At 37.9% G+C, this 18655-nt stretch overlaps 2 protein-coding genes across 2 annotated transcripts in view; one reads left to right on the plus strand and one right to left on the minus strand.

Annotated features, from left to right (window-relative positions):
• ETFDH (electron transfer flavoprotein dehydrogenase) overlaps nucleotides 1–3449 on the plus strand; it is a 15712-nt gene extending 12263 nt beyond the window's left edge. The window contains exons 12-13 of the mRNA XM_058193658.1: nucleotides 1919–2140; nucleotides 2301–3449. Of these exons, the coding sequence (XP_058049641.1) occupies nucleotides 1919–2140; nucleotides 2301–2464 (386 nt within the window). The 3' untranslated portion in view covers nucleotides 2465–3449. The remainder of the gene's footprint in view (nucleotides 1–1918; nucleotides 2141–2300) is intronic.
• PPID (peptidylprolyl isomerase D) lies at nucleotides 3238–16142 on the minus strand. Its single transcript, XM_058193668.1, has 10 exons — nucleotides 15949–16142; nucleotides 13582–13722; nucleotides 12584–12690; nucleotides 11620–11808; nucleotides 11014–11136; nucleotides 10563–10669; nucleotides 5901–6039; nucleotides 4476–4562; nucleotides 4143–4185; nucleotides 3238–3714 (listed from the first exon to the last, which is right to left on the minus strand). The coding sequence occupies exons 1-10, from the start codon at nucleotides 16031–16033 to the stop codon at nucleotides 3626–3628; spliced, it is 1110 nt and encodes a 369-aa protein (XP_058049651.1). The 5' UTR covers nucleotides 16034–16142; the 3' UTR covers nucleotides 3238–3625.
• Between the last annotated feature and the right edge of the window lie 2513 nt (nucleotides 16143–18655).

Genomic DNA, 18655 nt, shown 5'->3' on the forward strand with positions numbered 1-18655 from the left:
CATAAATACTAGAAGCATGGTGTCTGTGTATTTCTTCTAGAATAGAATAGAATAGAATAGAATAGAATAGAATAGAACAGAACAGAACAGAACAGAACAGAACAGAACAGAACAGAACAGAACAGAATAGAATAGAATAGAATAGAATAGAATAGAATAGAATTTTATTGGCCAAGTGTGATTGGACACACAAGGAATTTGTCTTGGTGCATATGCTCTCAGTGTACATAAAAGAAAAGATACGTTCATCAAGGTACAACATTTACAACACAATTGATGATCAATATATCAATATAAATCATAAGGATTGCCAGCAACAAGTTATAGTCATACAGTCATAAGTGGAAAGAGATTGGTGATGGGAACTATGAAACGATTAATAGTAGTGCAGATTCAGTAAATAGTCTGACAGTGTTGAGGGAATTATTTGTTTAGCAGAGTGATGGCCTTCGGGAAAAAACTGTTCTTGTGTCTAGTTGTTCTGGTGTGCAGTGCTCTATAGCGTCGTTTTGAGGGTAGGAGTTGAAACAGTTTATGTCCAGGATGCGAGGGATCTGCAAATATTTTCACGGCCCTCTTCTTGATTCGTGCAGTATACAGGTCCTCAATGGAAGGCAGGTTGGTAGCAATTATTTTTTCTGCAGTTCTAATTATCCTCTGAAGTCTGTGTTTTTCTTGTTGGGTTGCAGAACCGAACCAGACAGTTATAGAGGTGCAAATGACAGACTCAATAATTCCTCTGTAGAATTGGATCAGCAGCTCCTTGGGCAGTTTGAGCTTACTGAGTTGGCACAGAAAGAACATTCTTTGTTGTCCTTTTTTAATGTTGTTTTTGATGTTAGCTGTCCATTTGAGATCTTGCGATATGATAGAACCCAGAAATTTGAAGGTTTCTACTGTTGATACTGTGTTGTCAAGTATTGTGAGAGGTGGAAGTATGGAAGGGTTTTTCCTAAAGTCTACCACCATTTCTACGGTTTTGAGTGTGTTCAGTTCCAGATTGTTTTGGTTGCACCACAAGGCTAGTCGTTCAATAATCTTTGATAAATCTCCCTTTCCTAAACTTTGCGTAGTTGTATCTAGAAAGACATTCATGCTTGTAATAAACATTAAACTATTTAATGATTTGCATAAATAGAACCTGGATATTTTAATTTGGCAATGTTTTAATTATTATGTTTAGCATGATGTACAAAGACAGCCAATACTAAACATAATAATTTACAAATCTGCGTATAAAGTCTGATAAAGAATCAATTCCAAGTTTTCTTTTCCTATGTGATTGTGCATGGGAGGGTAGAAAACATAAACATTTGTCCATGATTACTGGGACTAAAATCAAGCTGTTTTGGCTTTTTAAATGTACTATGAAAAAAGATGCTAGAAGGAAGAAAGCTGCCAGCCTGTTGTCAAAATGACTGTTCTGGGTATAACTAGGGTAGCCTGTTTCTACAGTTACATACCATATAAGTGTTCCAAATGAGTGTGGCAGTTGTTCCATAAAAAGAAAAATACTTCTAAATTATTTATTGTTTTATGAATATTTAGTCCTGTTTTCTAAATGCAACCCAACTTTTCATAGGAAGTCCCCCCCCCATTTTCATTACTTATTATTAGCCACAATTGTGGTAATTAAAAATATATTGTTTATGCATTTTTTTATCCCAATGCAATTGGAAAAGTGTTTCCCCCAATGCAAAATATCTTTTTATTATCCAATATAAAAAGTAGTTATATCAAGTTGTTAAAATCATTATTTAGAGTGTAGAATATCTCGTATGCCAAGTGTTCAAAGACAACAAAGCTATCTAAAATGGCATTTTTTTAGCTCAATTAATGTTTTTTTTAACTGTCACCCATATGTACTAAATTTGTTCAATTTTTTATCAGTTTTCCCCCCGTGTTGTTGTTATTTCAGGAACAGATGCAAAACAGCTAAAGCCAGCCAAAGATTGTACACCTATTGAATATCCAAAACCTGATGGAAAAGTCAGTTTTGATTTGCTTTCATCAGTAGCTTTGAGTGGTACAAATCATGAACATGACCAGCCTCCTCACTTAACTTTGAAAGATGATAGTATTCCTGTCAACCATAATCTAGCTATATATGATGGACCTGAGCAGCGATTCTGCCCAGCAGGTAACTACCACTTTTGGGAGAAGCAAAGGATTTAAACAGATAACTTCATTCTGCTTTCTAATTGACGTGACAAATAATGTGATTTTTTTCCTCATTGGTAAGAGGTTTTATGATTGAGTTCTATTGTCTCTTGAACTAAAATTACATTTCTATTTTTCAGGAGTTTATGAATATGTTCCTGTGGAAAGTGGAGAAGGATTGCGATTACAGATAAATGCTCAGAACTGTGTCCATTGTAAGACATGTGATATTAAAGATCCCAGCCAGAATATTAACTGGGTTGTACCAGAAGGTGGAGGAGGACCAGCTTATAATGGAATGTAGTTTAAATCCATTTTTTAAAATATGTGGGCAATGCTACAAAGCGATACAGTTCAGGATTTGCTATTGTAAATGTTATGTGGTCTAAGGGGCCCATTCTCTATGAAGGTTAGTGTAATCTACGGGTCACATGTCCTCAGATCATGCTACAGTACTAAAGCTCAGCAGCAAAATGGATCTTGGATAATCTTTAATGTTTCACTCAAATATAAAAATGGATGTCCTATTTTGACCTTTTCTATAAATTTAAATCCTACCACCCCCCCCCCCCAAAATCCTACCACCAAAAATTGATGCAAAAATCCACTATTTAACCTGTGGTGTTTATCATCAGTGGACACTTGTTAGAGGTCAAAGTGTTTTAAAGTGTTACACTGTAACCAGGCTGAATAGAACTGGACACATCGGTTTTGAGGTTAGTGTTCGGCAGCCTGAATGTGTTGGTGCCTTAATTAGTAAATAGACAAGCTTTATTTGAATGTATTTTTTCTATTCAGAGAATACCTGGTAAGACAAGTTTGAATACACTCTGATCTAATTTTATTCTGATTATTCTATATATTGTCAAACTGATAATGGATGTAATCCAGGATACAGGATATTTATAATATCTGTAACTATTGTATTTTTCTTGATGGCTCAGTTTCAAGGGAAATACATTTTTCAAGACTAATCTGGAGAATATTTCAGTTATTTTGCCAAAAAAAACAAAAAAAAATAGAGCAACACTACCTCTGGTATGAATTCATTTTGTTATAATAAAATGTAATAAAGTATTCTCTATTTGAATTAGAAATTTTGTTTATTTCTTCAACTTCTGTAACAAATTACTTTGCAATAATAATGAAAGTTACTAGAAGAATTGAAGGGAGACAGACAATCTGGAACATGTAAAATGGTAGTTATATTACTGAATTCGTACAAGCTCTTTGCAGCATCATTCTGATGTTTTATTTTGTAGTTTTTTATATTTTAAGCTAAAATACAACCACAAGTGTTTTTATGCTGAGCTTAACAAGTTTTTTAAAGTGTTATTTTTAAATCCAAAATGTAAATATATAAAATAGTATGACAGTCTTGAAACACACAATAGAGGTAAGCATGCTGCCATAATGACTCATATTAATCCTGCTTCTTTCTGTATAAACAGACAGAAAACTCTATTCATGCAAACATTTTTGCATATGCTGCCCTCTCTTTTTCCTTCTCATTTTTTATTTTCTGCTTGACTTTCTGTACTTCCATTCGGATGGCTGCGGATGTAAAAAAATATAAGAACTCATATTTAATGTCACTGTGAATGTATATACAACATGTTATTTTTCATAAGCAATATACTAAGAATGCAAATATTCAGAAAATTGTGTTGCTTCAGCCTTTGTCTAAGGAAAATATGTTTATAAATTGTGACTTAAACCAAAGATAAGAGTTCCACACCATGCTAATTCAAAACCATACAAGATGCACTACAATTTACAATCCACTCACTTTTTATAAACAGTTCAAAATGCCACAGTATAGGAGCTGGGAATAGCAAGGGTAGTTCTGGATAGTCTAGCATGCACATTCCATATCTTTCCCTAACCTCTTACATCAATACTGTGATGTAAGTATCCTAGATGTTTTTAGCCATCAATAGCAATAGGCCAATTCATCACTGAAGACAATCTGATAGTGTTACCTTTATCCTGAGGTGCTATGTCTTGAGCCTTCTGAAGTTCAACCTGTAAATTTAGATAAATAATTGAGCAATATGTAAATGGGAGAGGCAATTTGGTATGGTGATTCAAGCGTTGGCCTAGAAATCGGAAGACAGTTTTAATCCCACTTTAGGCATGAAAGTTGACTGTGCCAGTCACTTTCTCTCAGCTCAACCTACTTCATAGAGTTGTTGTGGGAAAAATAGGGGTAGGAAAGAGTATCAGGTATGTTTTCTACCTTGAGTTACTTATAAAGTGATAAAAAATATAAAAAATATGTTTATTGCAATATTGAGAAAAATGTTTATGCTTACCAATGCCTTATCGTAATCTTTCATTCCTTCCCAAGCTTGGGCCTTTCTATAAAGTGCTTTAGTATTTGTAGGATCTATGGCCAGAGCCTATAAAATGAGAACATTAGTTATAATATTTTTTGCTGATAAAATCCATTTCTAGCTATCAAGACTTGATTTAGGTGTTTTATGTAAACAAATTCAATCAGGATTTAGGAAACTAAATTTTCTAGAAGTTCTGTAGTCTGGATCGTAATCCATAATCAATTGGATTCAATCAATTCAAACTAATGGAAAATGAAATCTAAAACACATAGCAGTCTAAATCGCTAACATCCACCAACTGTACATTAAAACTCCGATTTTCTGGATGCCATCAAACAAACTTGGATATAACAGACTAAATGGTAGACCCCAAGATCACTATTTCTGAAACAGCAATTGACATCATTGGTGTAATTACGTACTGTGTAAACTTATATAAATGGACATAAATGAAAAAACTATAAAAATGTCACTTGCACGTATCTGAATTTATGACATTTGGAATTAACAAGATTCCATTTTCCAAAAGTAATCAATTTGGGGTTTAATTGTTCTGAACATACTGTACATTTAATGGATCCTGGTTTAGTAGACTTCAGATATAACAGTCAAAATCTGTATACTGTACAGTAAGCCTTTGGGCAGATTTAAATTCTTATTTGCAACTTTGTCCATGTCTAAAATGTGTAAAGTCCCATTCACATATTACACGTGGAAACTTTCATTTGGATTTAATAAATATTCTGCTTAAGAGACAATCTTTCTACCGTATCACTTTCCAAAATTGAGGTTTACTATATTTGCATAAGTATTCTATGCTTATCTAGCCATTCATAAAAGCCTGTTACTATACACTGTATGCTGATCGCTGGATACATAAATTCTTGAGAATATACACTGTGGCATGATTATATATCATATGAATGGGATAGCACACAGAATGCTAAAGGCAACATCTATTGATTATTTACATAGGGTTTTTTTTTTTTTTACAAATAACATACTACAGGAAAACCAAAGACTATAATCTCAGTTTTTAAATATGTAGTGCAAACACTTGAATAAGGTACTGGGGTATGCAGCAATTTAGATTCAAAGAGAAAAACTGACTGGAACTATGAATATGACGCACCTGCCAGGAGCTCCTCTAAAAAACTGTATATATTCCTGGCCTTTGGCAGGAACAGTCATAAAAAACCAAGAAAAGATGGGACTGATTTAAAGATGTGAATCCTGTATGGTGGCATGGACAGATATGGATGCTCTGAAATGATTTTACTTTGATTTGCTATAAAACAGCCTTGATAACAAGATAGATAGTGCCTAAATTTGATAAATTGTTTTAAGAGATTTGTGGCTTCATGGAAAGCTACAGAACTTACCTTATGGAAAAATATTTACCTTAGCACAGTTTTCAATGGCATCCTGCCATTCCAATAATTTCAGCTTACATGCAGCAGTATTAAGATAACATGTCACTGCTACTAAATTCAGCTTTGCACTTTCTTCCTCTGCCACAGCTTTTGAAGCGTCAATGTACCTGTATTAAATAAGATGGGGATTTTACAGCATAATAGTCCTCATTTAGCAACCACCTTGGATGTGACCATTCACAAATACAACAGTAAGAAATGGTAGTAAAAAAAATGCATTTTCTGACCAACATGTACACTTACTTCTAAATTTCTGCACCTGACAATAACACGACAGTGACATTAACACTGGCATTGCTACATGAGTCAATTTTATCAAAATGAAACAGCAGCAATCTTTACGGTGTCTCTCCCTCTTATGACCATTTTGCCAGGATATATCATAGCTCTAATTTATCAACTAGCAATACTGAATCAATAATTTGCAAATTAAACCAGATTACTATAATCCTTGACTTACAACAGTTCATTTAGTGACCAAAGTTACAATGGCACTGAAAAAAGTGACATGACTACTTTTCAAAATTACGACCGTTGCAGCATTCCCATGGTCACATGACCAAACTTCAGACACTTGGCAACGTATGTATGTTGGTTGCAGTGTCCTGGGGTCATGTGATCACCTTTTGAGACCTTCTGACAAGCAAAATCAATGGGCAAGCCAGATTCACTTAACAACTGTATTAATAACAATTTTAGTGATTCTTTTAACAACTGTGGGAAGAAGGTCATAAAATGGGGCAAAACTCACTTAACAAATGTTTTCTTAGCAACAGAAATTTTGGGCTCAATTTTGGTCGTAAGTTGAAGACTGTGTATGTTAAACAACACGCTTGCACAACATCCTGTGCCATTCAGCTAGTAAATAGTATTATTTTAGCCCACATCCTGTATTTCCCAGTTGACAACTAAAGCATAGTTAGCATAGGATGGAATGGCATTTGAAATCAGTAACTTTAAATATGAGCTAGTATTAACTGGGAATGTTTGGTACTCTAGATAAAACTCTTTACCAGAAGAAAGTTATCAATTCTGATTAAGGAGCCATGCTACATATGGATGAAACTATTTATTATGCATATTAACCAATCAACTCAGTAAGCTCAAACTGCCCAAGGAGCTGCTGATCCAATTCTACAGAGGAATTATTGAGTCTGTCATTTGCACCTCTATAATTGTCTGGTTCGGTTCTGCAACCCAACAAGAAAAACACAGACTTCAGAGGATAATTAGAATTGCAGAAAAAATAATTGCTACCAACTTGCCTTCCATTGAGGACCTGTATACTGCACGAATCAAGAAGAGGGCCGTGAAAATATTTGCAGATCCCTCGCATCCTGGACATAAACTGTTTCAACTCCTACCCTCAAAACGACGCTATAGAGCACTGCACACCAGAACAACTAGACACAAGAACAGTTTTTTCCCGAAGGCCATCACTCTGCTAAACAAATAATTCCCTCAACACTGTCAGACTATTTATTGAATCTGCACTACTATTAAACGTTTCATAGTTCCCATCACCAATCTCTTTCCACTTATGACTGTATGACTATAACTTGTTGCTGGCAATCCTTATGATTTATATTGATATATTGATCATCAATTGTGTTGTAAATGTTGTACCTTGATGAACGTATCTTTTCTTTTATGTACACTGAGGGCATATGCACCAAGACAAATTCCTTGTGTGTCCAATCACACTTGGCCAATAAAATTCTATTCTATTCTATTCTATTAAGTCAAGTTTCAATAAATACTAAAGCAAATCCTTAAGATGATTTAAACAGGACCTAAATTTAATTAATTTGGTCTTGATTAAACTAGTTTTAATTAACTAATTAAACTGACTAATTAATTAACTAATTAATAGATTAAACTGATGCGGTGGCTCAGGGGCTCGGACGTTGAACTTGTCAATTGAAAGGTCGGCAGCTCGGCAGTTCAAATCCTTAGTGCTGCGGGGTGAGCTCCCGTTACTTGTCCCAGTTTCTGCCAACCTAGCAGTTTCAAAAGCACGTAAAAATGCAAGCAGAAAAAATAGGGACCACCTTTGGTGGGAAGGTAACAGTGTTCCGTGCTCCTTTGGCGTTAAGTCATGGCGGCCACATGACCACGGAGACGTCTTCAGACAGTGCTGGCTCTTCGGCTTTGAAACGGAGATGAGCATCGCTGCCTAGAGTCAGCAATGACTAGCAGGTATACGATAAAATCGTTCAGCTTCGGGATGGTTTAGACCAAAATTGCGATGATCCAAGTGGGATGGCAGAGGCACGTCTTGTTGAGGTTATTTGGGATGAGTTTGAGACTGTGGCTCTCGAGGACGTGGACAGGCTACTGGGGAGGCTACATGCGACCACATGTTTACTGGACCCGTGTCCTTCCTGGCTGGTGCTGGCTACTCAGGAAGTGACACGAGGCTGGCTCCGGGGAATTATAAATGCTTCATTGATGGAAGGGGTTTTCCCCACTGCCTTGAAAGAGGCGGTGGTGAGACCCCTCCTTAAGAAGCCTTCCCTGGACCCAGCTATTTTGGGAAATTATCGTCCAGTCTCCAACCTTCGCTTTGTGGCGAAGGTTGTAGAGAGTGTGGTTGCATGGCAGCTTCCCCGGTACCTGGATGAAGCTGTCTATCTAGACCCGTTCCAGTCCGGCTTCCGGTCCGGTCACAGTACGGAGACAGCTTTGGTCACGTTGGTGGATGACCTCTGGAGGGCCAGTGATAGGGGTTATTCCTCTGCCCTGGTCCTATTAGATCTCTCAGCGGCTTTTGATACCATCAACCATGGTATCTTGCTGCACCGGTTGGAGGGGTTGGGAGTGGGAGGCACCGTTTATCGGTGGTTCTCCTCCTATCTCTCCGACCGGTCGCAGACGGTGTTGGCAGGGGGGCAGAGGTTGACCGCGAGGCACCTTACTTGTGGGGTGCCTCAGGGGTCGATTCTCTCGCCCCTCCTGTTCAACATCTACATGAAGCCGCTGGGTGAGGTCATCAGTGGTTTCGGGGTGAGTTATCATCTGTACGCTGATGACACTCAGCTGTACTTTTCCACCCCGGACCACCCCAACGAAGCTGTCGAAGTGCTGTCCCGGTGTCTGGAAGCCGTACGGGTCTGGATGGGGAGAAACAGACTCAAGCTCAATCCCTCCAAGACGGAGTGGCTGTGGATGCCGGCACCCCGGTACAGTCAGCTGCAGCCGCAGCTGGCTGTGGGGGGCGAGTTATCGGCCCCAACGGAGAGGGTGCGCAACTTGGATGTCCTCTTGGATGGGCGGCTGTCGTTTGATGATCATTTGGCGGCCGTCTCCAAGAGGGCCTTCCACCAAGTACGCTTGGTGCGCCAGTTGCGCCCCTTCCTTGACCGGGATGCCTTATGCACGGTCACTCATGCCCTTGTCACTTCCCGCTTGGACTATTGCAATGCTCTCTACATGGGGCTGCCCTTGAAGTGCACCCGGAGGCTGCAGTTAGTCCAGAATGCAGCTGCGCGGGTAATAGTGGGAGCAACTCGTTGCTCCCATGTAACACCAATCCTGCGCAGTTTGCACTGGCTTCCTGTAGTCTTTCGGGTGCGCTTCAAGATTCTGGTTACCACCTTTAAAGCGCTCCATGGCTTAGGACCCGGGTACTTACGGGACCGCCTGCTGTTACCTTTTGCCTCCCACCGACCCGTACGCTCAGAGGGCCTTCTCAGGGTACCGTCCGCCAAGCAATGTCGGTTGGCGGCCCCCAGGGGAAGGGCCTTCTCTGTTGGAGCTCCTACGCTTTGGAATGAACTTCCCCTTGGTTTACGTCAAGTGCCTGATCTTCGGACCTTTCGCCGTGAGCTGAAAACGCACCTATTTATTCAAGCGGGACTGGACTGAAATTTTTATTGGGGTTATTTATATTTTAAGATTTTAAATTGTTTTAAAATTTTGGCCACATTATAATATGCTTTTTAATTTCTCTTAATGTTTATATATTGAATTTTACTTGGCTGTACACCGCCCTGAGTTCTTCGGGAGAAGGGCGGTATAAAAATCAAAATAAATAAATAATAAATAAATAAATAAATGTGCAAGGGGAACCTTTACCTTTACCTAAAAACTAGTTGTCTTTCCCCATTCCTCCCCCCTCATTTTATTGAATATAATGGACATAAGTTACATCAATATAAGAGAACCTTGAAATAAAATGAATTTTTAAAAAATCTAGTCATCAAATATTGCAATGTGCAAAGCAAATCCAGTAAAATTTTACAAATAAATGGGGCTTGGATTTTGGGGGAATTTCCTTTGACTTTTTTTTTACTTCTTTTAAACCCCTCCAACACTCTCTTCTCACATTTTTGCAGAAATTACTGATTTTTTGATGGCATTATTTCAGGGATTATGAGGGCCATATGCTTATCCACCAATGTATTAAAAACGAGAGAAGGGCTACTTTATCTATTCACAATTTCACTTTCTAATAAAAAATATATGTGTACATGGCAAATTAACCTAGGGCTACCAAATCTGGGCTGCAAAAATCTGGATGATCACTAGATGGCACCAAATAGTTTACATTTTCTATATCTCTTTGCTGCCTATTCAGATTTGAAAGCCCTTGGTAGAGTATATTTTTAAGGACAGTAAATAATTTTACCTCAAAGACTTGCTATATTTCTTGACTGCCATTGCCCAATTTTGTGATTTGAAGAAAGAATTGCCTATATTTTTTACATCTTCAGCTACAGTCACAATCTTGTCAACCTACAAAAAAGAAGCAAATTCACTGAGCATAGCATATCACTTCATTTTATTCCATAAAGAATTTGGGAGAAAAACAGCTTGAAAGCAGTTTCCCACATGCTATTGGATATAATTGAATATAGTGTTAAGAGTTGCAATGAAGCAACATGTCAGAAGTATAAATAGAATAAATACTCAATTTAGTTATAAAAGTTTTGGAAGCTGCAGAATATCAAGATAGAAACAAGACTAGGACAAATTTGTGTTATAAGTTTTCTACTTTAAAAAGATCAGTAACATAATTTAAAGTGAACTTTTAATAAAGCTTCTTTAATATTAACATAGGAAATAAATGAAACACTTACTTCCTTTAAATCTATGTCAGAATCTTCAGGAAAGTCAGCATGCATATCTCCAGAAGAATCCATGGGAGAGATTTCCCAGTTTTCCCCTTCTTTTAGCTCTCCACATTCTGCAATAATGCACAACTGAAGAAGAAATATATAAATGCAACTTTTTCAATGGCAACCTGTTTCAGTTTTCAGAAAACACACGTCATTTTTTCTGAATGTTTTCAAAGCCTCGAACTTAGTTTTTTTCAATTTTATGTGAAAAGTAAAAATAATCATAACTGTCTTGAATGTTAATAGTTAAACGGCAACCTGGCTATTTAGTCTAAGATGGGAAGGGAAAAAGCTATTAACATCTTAAATTTTGCTTTACTATCTATCCCAGCAGCCCTAACCAACTTGTTCCAGTATGCTAGAGTTGAAATTAAACATCTGGAGGGACCCAGCAAATATTTATTAGTTAAATTATTCTATATATAAGTAAAAAAGATAATTACTGTCAAAACAAACAAATTTCATTACTGAATAATTTAACTCATATTTTTAAAAGGAATGAAAACATATTTTAATTATCTTAAAATTTTATAATGTGAAAAATATACCCCAAAAATTTTAGCTTACCTTGACAGGTTTTTCTTCTTTTACTTCAACATTTTCTAGAAGTTTTACGACACCCATACCCTTGATCACTTGCCCAAAGACCACATGTTTCCCATCAAGGTGAGGGGTGGGCACAGTTGTGATAAAGAACTGTGAACCATTTGTATTGCATCCAGCATTTGCCATGCTGAGCAAACCTGGTTTATCATGCTAAATAAAACAATAATATTGTTCTCATGAGAATAATTCATTGGTAAATTGAAAATCGTATCTAATTTACTAATTTGCAATATTGTACTATATATTTGGAATACACAACTAAGAAAACCTTTCACCCAGTCAAAAGGTTGCATACCCATATAGAAAATTTATACATATACACTAATAAAGTTAAAATTTAGGATCATGAGATTGTGACATTTAAAAGACAAATATTTCCATATCTTAATATTTATGTAAAAATTTGAGATACAGTTAATTGAAATGCTCTCCTGACTTAATAAAGATAGCTGAAACTTGTTCTTTAGCAAAAACTGTCCTATTTATACTATAGAATATATCTACACATAAATACAATGTAAACGCTGTATGTTGACAAAAATAAAACATTTATACATTGGATTTTCTCACTGCAGAATAAGAGCATTCAAGTGATTCATTCTCAGAAATCCCAGTATCCTACATGAAAGGTGACATTTAAGCAGATCATGAAAGGAAAGATCTGAACCCTAAATCTGCTCCAAACAAAAGCAGAGCTTGGTGTAAATGAATATATTTAATTATTTCTTCCTTTTATTTTAATAGAAATCTTCTTAAAAGAGATTTGGAAAAAAGGACAAAAACTTTGGAAGGTATGTGGAGCTCTGCTTCTCCCTGATTTCTGCCTTTTTGAAGGGCTTTAAATATGGTGTTTGGTTTTCCTTCAGATCCAAAATTCATTAGCAGAATTGTGACCACTGGAAATTTTAATTAAAAAACCTATTACCTTATAATGAAAATTTTCATCTTCAAACTTTTCTCCATATATACTTTCTCCACCTGTTCCATTCTGATTTGAAAAATCTCCACCCTGGATCATAAATTGCTTGATAACTACAATTGAACCAAAATGAAAAAGATGAAACAGTTGACAATTATCTAAGAGCAACTGTCTTTTTTCCATTACTGGCTATAAAATCTCTCTCTGCAAATCAGCATTTTAGCAAACTAAATTGATAAGGGGTATGAAAATATTCTAAGCATGAAACAAAACTGATAGGAACAAAATGCATGGCATTTCAAACAGTATTTTTAGGGAATACTGTTCATAGGGAACAGTATTCCCTAAAAATACTATCCCTATTTTTAGGGAATACTATTCATAGGGAACAACTTAGAAATAAGCTATTCCAAGATCAAAACAAAACACTCATGCTTCAAAAATTTTGTTTCACAAAAATAATTGTTCTACAATTGTTCTACAATTATATCAATTGTAGTAAGCACTTCTCTTTATGCAAAGGCACCTAATTCTATTTTCGTCTAATTTCCAATTAGTTCCTTTCGTCTCTCCCTAAGCATACTCGAGTGTTAAGGGACTCCCAAATCAAATATAATATGCTCTGCAGCATTGTAACACCAGGAGCACTGTTATTGTATGTCTTGCATTTAATTGATTTTCAGTAGCTCGATGTTTTAATGGATAAAAACAAGAAACTGTCATCTATTGTTTTCTTAAAATCTTAAATCCTCTTAAAAAGTATACACCATCAGTTTTCTTTTAAACATCAGTGCTTTGGCTACCCCAAATTATAACAATACAAGATTCTAGAATCAATGTCACAATGGTACTAACCAAATTTTTGGCTGTAGTTAGATATAGGAAGAAACTAATTGATGAAGGACTTGTTTCTCATGAAATGTATGCTGTTTTTTATTATATTTATTTTTGGATGCTTTGACTATAGTAATATTTCATTCACTCATACAAGAATAAGTACTTACTTCTATGGAAAGGACATCCTTTATAATGAAGAGGTTTTCCAGTTGTAGGCCCAATACCTTTTTCTCCAGTACACAATGCACGAAAGTTTTCTGCAGTTTTAGGTACAATATCTGCAAACAGTTCTAACACCAGTCGACCAACTGGAATGAGAGAAATCTGTAGCTGTACTTATTTTAGCAATGTGTATCCCACAATTCTTTCAATAAATCTAGGACTCAATTCACTCACTGAATTCTGCCAGTATTAATACAACTTTAAATGTATAAAGGGTTCTTGAACTCTGATGTTCCACCTGCCAATCAAATATTTAATTATTATTCCAGACCAAGCAATGCTTATCAGTATATGTGAGACTATAACTCAGTTTTACTTACATTCAAATACACATAATCTAAAATCCATTCAGTTGCCACTAGATTTCAGTAATAACCACAGCCTACTGTTGATAACTTCTATTATTATTATGGATAAAAACCTGACCAGCATCAAATATTAGATACTCATAACCATTTGTTTAGCAAACCTTCAAAATTACAATGGCACAGAAAAAAGTAACTTACAACTGGTCCTTGCACTTAGGATTGTAATAGCATTCCCACAGTCATGTGATCAAAATTTGGACCCTTGGGAAGCATTTATTTACAAAGTTTACAATGCTTCATGCAATGCATGAATACAATGCAAATGGTCATGTGATCACCATTTTCTCCTTTTCCAAGCAGCTTCCGACAAACAAAGTCAATGGGCAAAGCCAGATTTACTTAACAACTGCATGATGCACTTAACAACTGCAATGATTTGTTAACTGTCGCAAAAAAGGCTGATACAATTGTTTGCAACTCATTTAACAAAAGAAATTCTGGTCCTAATTGCAGTTATTAGTCAAGGAATACCTGTAGTTTTTAACACTATTTAGATTTTCATTTTAATAAGTACATCTGAGAGGCAGATAATACTAATATTAATTTTAAAATACTATTTTTATTCAGAATGTTATTAAAACAGTAACCTTGATTCTTGATGACTGCAATACACAGGGTTTAAATACAGTCATGATGTAGGTTATACTGGATGCTATTAGTATATTCCGTATTATGAAATTTTATTGTGGTACCTGTCAATGTTGTGATACACTTTAATGATAGAAATTTCAAATATTTATTTGGAAATTCTTTTTTTAACATAAGAAGATAGTATTATGGATTTCTACAAAGTAGTAAAATAATTAAAATTGTCCATGTTATTTCTAGCTGTCTTCTAAAGTTTGGCTTAACAAAACAAGTAAGTGTAGGCGGTGAAGGAGCTTATGTTTTGATAGTTGTCGTATTTCAATATGAATTTGCTCAAAAATCAGAATTATTGGGACTGATATAAGTTATTAAGCTAAGAGACAACACTAACATAGAATATAAATCTACAGTATCTGACTTCAGTGGGATTTATGGTACTTCCCCGTACACACACTTGAGATTGATCTGTGATTTACTGATTGAATGGAAGATCTATTTTTCAACAGTTCTGCAGAGCATTAACCTTCGGGCCACAAAGCATAAAATCACAGCACATTACTTTTCTTACGGCTATCAAAGCCAGTTTATATACAGCGAGAACTCAATGTGAAAGCTTTATCTGACCCCAAGACGTCAGATGAGAAAAGAGTGCCCTCAGGTTGTGGGAATTCTCCCTAGTTCAGGGGTCTCCAACCTTGGTCCCTTTAAGACTTGTGGACTTCAACTCCCAGAGTCCCTCAGCCAGCAAAGCTGGCTGAGGAACTCTGGGAGTTGAAGTCCACAAGTCTTAAAGGGACCAAGGTTGGAGACCCCCGCCCTAGCTTGCGTCAGGGGCTTTTGCAATGAGAGAAGAGAGAAACCCTCCGCAACCCTTAGGTGAGCCCCTCGACCGCTGTGATATTGCCACGAGGAACACAGCGGCCTCCAGCGTTGAGTTCCAAGGCCGGGAGGGCTTCGAGAGACTTCTGCAAGGCGCGTGTCGCGGCAACGGAGCGCCAGGCGTGGGACGCATTACAAAAGAAAATGGGAGGGGGGGGGCGCTGGAGCGACCCAACTTATCCTCCGGCGCAGAACCCTGGACAGCAGCGCGCACACATTACAAACACCACCACCCTGCGCTCCGCCGGCCTCTGCTCGCAGCCCGTCCCATCCAAAAGGCCTTCCTCGTTTACCGCGATTTGCTCCGAGGCGTCCCGCGCGCAACTCGGTCAGCCTCGCCTCGCCTCGCCCGAAGACCGGGGCGCAAGCATTCCTCCTGCCGGAGGCTCCGATGCGGCACGGCCGCCCCGCTGCCAGCCCCACCTGCCAACCTCCGAACGCGCGTGGCCACCCCGCCTCCTTCCCTGCCACCCGCACCTCGTTCACCCCCAACGTCCACATCGAAAAAGACTCGGGGGTTGTTCGGGTTGGACGGTTTCGAGAGCGGAGAAGCGTGAGACATGTTGGTGCCGGTTGCTACCGCTGAACCAAAACGCTAGTACACCCCCCACTTTTCCTGCTGCTTCCCAGGCGCTGCCTTCAGCTGCGGGCTTCAGTCAGCTGGCTCCGCCTTTCTGCCTGGAGAGAGGCGGGACGCACTACGGCCCTTTGCCCGCTCTTTTAGTTCAAAAAGGCTCTGTTGCCAGGCGGCGCTTTCGGTTACTAGCTCTTCAGTGGAGCTGCTTGGCTGCTGGGTATATTTTATTTATTTATTTATTTGTCACATGAAATAACTATACGATATATAAACATATATATCATCGTAAGTATGTAATAACTATAAGCAAATGCTCAGTCTTGCATATAGGAAAAAAGAACCCAAACACTAAGTACTTGCTTGATGGACATTACCTTACAGACGACCCCCATCCCGTTAAAAACCTTGGAGTTTTCATGTCAAATGATCTAAGTGCCAAAGCCCACTGCAAATACATAGCAAAAAAGGCTCTAAGAGTTGTAAACCTAATCTTGCGTAGCTTCTTTTCCAAAAACACTACACTACTAACCAGAGCATATAAAACATTTGCTAGACCAATTCTAGAATACAGCTCATCTGTTTGGAACCCTCACCATATCTCTGACATCAATACAATTGAACGTGTCCAGAAATATTTTACAAGAAGAATTCTCCATTCCTCTGTAAACAACAAAATACCTTATCCCACTAGACTTGAAATCCTGGGCTTGGAAAACTTGGAACTCCGTTGCCTTCGACAACACCTAAGTTTAACACATAGAATCATCTATTGTAATGTCCTTCCTGTCAAAGACTACTTCAGCTTTAATTGCAATAATACAAGAGCAACCAATAGATTTAAACTTAATGTCAACCGCTTTAATCTAGATTGCAGAAAATATGACTTCTGTAACATCAGTGCTTGGAATACTTTACCTGACTCTGTGGTCTCTTCTCATAATCCTAAAAGCTTTAACCAAAAACTTTCTACTATTGACCTCACCCCATTCCTAAGAGGACCATAAGGGGCGTGCATAAGCACACAAACGTGCCTACCGTTCCTGTCCTATTGTTTTTCTTTTCTTCTATACCTTTATATACTATATAACCTTTCTGTATGATAGTTACATATATTGTTGTGACAAAATAAATAAATAAATAAATAAAATAAAATTTGAAATTGGATACAATCAAAGGGCTCTTATGCACGCCCCTTACAGACCTCTTAGGAATGGGGTGAAGTCAATAGTAGATAGTTTTTAGTTAAAGCTTTGGGGATGGATATATATATATATATATATATATATATATGTAGGTCTTTGGTTATTTGGGTTTTCTCCCGCGTAAAATTGGAAGTGTCTTGGCGACGTTTCGACGAAGTCTCATTCGTCATCTTCAGGCTTCAGCTTCGTGCTTCTGGGAGCAATGTGTGATTGCAGCTGTTTCTTCCTTTTTAACTGCTAGTGGGGGTTTGAACTGATTGGGTGGGAGCTTGGCTGTGCTCTGATTGGATGGGGGTTTTTTTGTGCTCTGATTGGCTGGGGGTGTGTCCTGTGTTGGTGGGGGCTTGGTTGTGCTCAGATTAGTCTGAGTTGCAGGGGGATTTGAGCTGGTGAGCTGCACTGCTGCTGTTTGGCTTCGTGTTCGTGGTCGTGCTACATCTTCATAGTGGGTGTCTGTCTGCTGCATGTATGGATTGGAGGGGTTTGAAATGGCTAATGTTGCAGCTGCGGTCTGGCTTCTGGTCCTTGGTCGTGCTTCCTGATCAGTGTGGGTTTGGGTCTGCTTTCTGGGTGGATGTGCGGTGGTGACATCCTGTGTGGACCTCGTGAGTGTGGGTCTGGTGTCATTCCTCGTGTTAGGGACTCGTTTGTCAATAAGGGCGGGTTTCCAAATGGCTGGTAGGCGGGAGGTATCATCTCGTTTGTTCATGCTATGTGGGCGTTTTTCTATCTCGATGGCTTCTCTGATTATTCTGTTGTTAAAGTGTTCAGTTTTGGCGATAGTTCTGGTCTTTTTAAAGTCAATATCGTGTCCTGTGGCTTTAAGGTGTTGGACCAGGGAAGAAGTTGGTTCCTCTTTTTTGACTGAGTTCTTGTGTTCTTCAATGCGTGCACTTATTCTTCTGTTGGTTTGTCCGATGTATGTGGTGGGGCAGGCGGTGCATGGGAATGAGACTTCGTCGAAACGTCGGCAAGACACTTCCAATTTTACGCGGGAGAAAACCCGAATAACCAAAGACCTACATACAAACACCTGCGAAAACGTCAGAAAACAACATATATATACATATACATATACATATACATATACATATACATATACATATACATATATATATATATATATCTATATATATATATATATATATATATCTGTCTGTCTCTCTCTCTCTCTGTCTCTCTGTCTCTCTGTCTTTGGTTAAACAAGTATATCATATCTTGCATCTCTGTTCCCCCACAAAAGCTTTTGAGAAGGGGGTGGGGAGAGATATTCTCAAAGCCCCTGTACCCCTTTCTGGCTTCAGTGTCTTTGGCTGGTTTTGGATTGGGTGTTGCGTGAACCCAGGAAATTAGGTTATTTCATTTAACTTAGCACCAGCAGTTTGTCTGAAGCATTCATTAGCAA

Source organism: Ahaetulla prasina, chromosome 8 (genome assembly GCF_028640845.1).
Source record: "Ahaetulla prasina isolate Xishuangbanna chromosome 8, ASM2864084v1, whole genome shotgun sequence".
In the NCBI taxonomy this organism is placed as follows: Eukaryota; Metazoa; Chordata; class Lepidosauria; order Squamata; family Colubridae; genus Ahaetulla; species Ahaetulla prasina.